This window comes from Manis pentadactyla, chromosome 4, assembly GCF_030020395.1.
Source record: "Manis pentadactyla isolate mManPen7 chromosome 4, mManPen7.hap1, whole genome shotgun sequence".
In the NCBI taxonomy this organism is placed as follows: Eukaryota; Metazoa; Chordata; class Mammalia; order Pholidota; family Manidae; genus Manis; species Manis pentadactyla.
The window spans coordinates 105,355,367-105,357,059 of record NC_080022.1 but is presented as its reverse complement, the minus strand read 5'-3'; the positions used below and the strand labels follow the sequence as shown (position 1 = coordinate 105,357,059).

The window sequence follows — 1,693 nt, the reverse complement described above, 5'->3', positions numbered from 1 at the left end:
TGCATTTGCCCAAACCATTAAGGTCATATGGTTATCAGGATAGATCCCAAGAGTCATTTAACACAAAATACAATATAAGAGGACCATTAGAAACTTATTTTTATATATTTAGTCTTATTTACAGCATCATTTTTTTAGGAAAAATAATCCATCCTGCGTTCCTTGCTCTGATGGACAGGTCTCCCTCAGCCCGGGCAGAAAGGACCTGCAGAGGCAGGGACAGTTGTGGGTAGGTGGTCCCCGCCACCCACAGTTCATCCAAGCTTTACATCTGCCTTAGAGAAGGCAAACTTGTTCCAAACTTGAGAACAAGGAAAAGTTACCTTGAAAGGGATGGAGTTATGAAGGCCAACTGTCCCTATTCTTTTATTATTATTATTTTTTTCAAGTTGAAATTTTTCATTTTGGTAAAATGTACAAAGAGAATGTAATAGTCCACATACTGTGACCTCTAAACATTTAACAATTGATTTCTGTAAGATGCTGTTGCCCTTCATACTTCAGATGCCTATCTTCTGTGAAAGCCCAACTTGCCGTCCCTTCAACCCATCAAATTAATTTGTCTTTTCAGAAGTCTTGCTGGATATTTTCTTTGTTTGCCTCTCCATGTTGCTGCTTCATTTGAAAGATTTCATTTTCTAATTGCACAATAGTCCTTTCAATCTCATAATTTTTACTGACCAGGGATACCCAAGTTGACTTCATTTCTCTTAATTTTGATCCAGCAGTGAGCTGCATGTTCTTTCGCTGCCAGTTTAAATCTTGAATATGTTTCCTTAACTTCTGGAGCTCTTTCTGTGCGTGTTCAATCATATGAACTAGATTTTCATTATATACTTTCCAGGCATTGCATCCATGCTGTGACATTAGTTCTAGATTTTCGATTCGAACTGCTTGATGCTCTAACTGGGCCATAGAATTGTTTACACATTCTTGCCATGCAGTAATGTCGTTTTTCTGACCTGAGGAAGGGGCTGGAAGTTCATATCGTTTCATACTGAGCAATTCAATTGGTTGTCGAGCTGCCAGTCTTTCAAATTCATTTCTCATTATGTCAGTTTCAAAGGCAGAATAATCCGGCGCCGTCAGGTAGCTCAGGTAGTTCTTCGTAGGTCGGTATCTTCGAGTTTCTTCCTCCACTAGCGCCGCCGCCGCTTCCCGCACCCCAGGCGCTTCATAGCCTTGGTCAAAGTACCGCAGAGCATCCACCACAACCTCTCCGGCCACTAAACCCGTGCCCGCCATTCTCAGGTTCCAACTGTCCCTATTCTTATTTTTTAAATTCTTCTATAAATCTAATATTCACAAAGGTCTGCTTGTCTTTACATTAATTTAGAATCCTGTTTTGTGTCCATGATTGAGGACTCAAAGGTTCTTTTGCTCTTTGTTATAGTTAGTAACTGGTTTTATGTTCCTTGATTATAATTTGTTTTTGAATTTTATTAGCAGACCTAAATTGATCATTGTCACAAATGGGTGTCAGCACTTGAATGTCAGTGTTTTTATTCTAGCAGAAATGAATGATCCAAATTTTTTGAATTAATATCTTGTGGGTTTCTTTTTTAACTACTGGAAGAGGGAAAAACACAGCATGATAAAGTGTCTTTTGAACCAAATATGAGCTCAATCATTCATTCAATAAACATTTATTGAGTACCAACTATGAGACTGGGTCCTCTGGAGTATACGCAGA

At 38.8% G+C, this 1,693-nt stretch overlaps 1 protein-coding gene across 1 annotated transcript; it reads right to left on the bottom strand.

The window, feature by feature from the left end:
• Positions 1-430: 430 nt before the first annotated feature.
• Positions 431-1,249, bottom strand: LOC118931726 (pre-mRNA-splicing factor SPF27-like). The gene has a single exon (XM_036924457.2). The coding sequence runs from the start codon at positions 1,243-1,245 to the stop codon at positions 568-570; it is 678 nt and encodes a 225-aa protein (XP_036780352.2). The 5' UTR covers positions 1,246-1,249; the 3' UTR covers positions 431-567.
• Between the last annotated feature and the right edge of the window lie 444 nt (positions 1,250-1,693).

Excerpts from the sequence above, each read along its gene's own strand:
- LOC118931726 (XM_036924457.2), bottom strand. The coding sequence starts at position 1,245 with ATGGCGGGCACGGGTTTAGTGGCCGGAGAGGTTGTGGTGGATGCTCTG.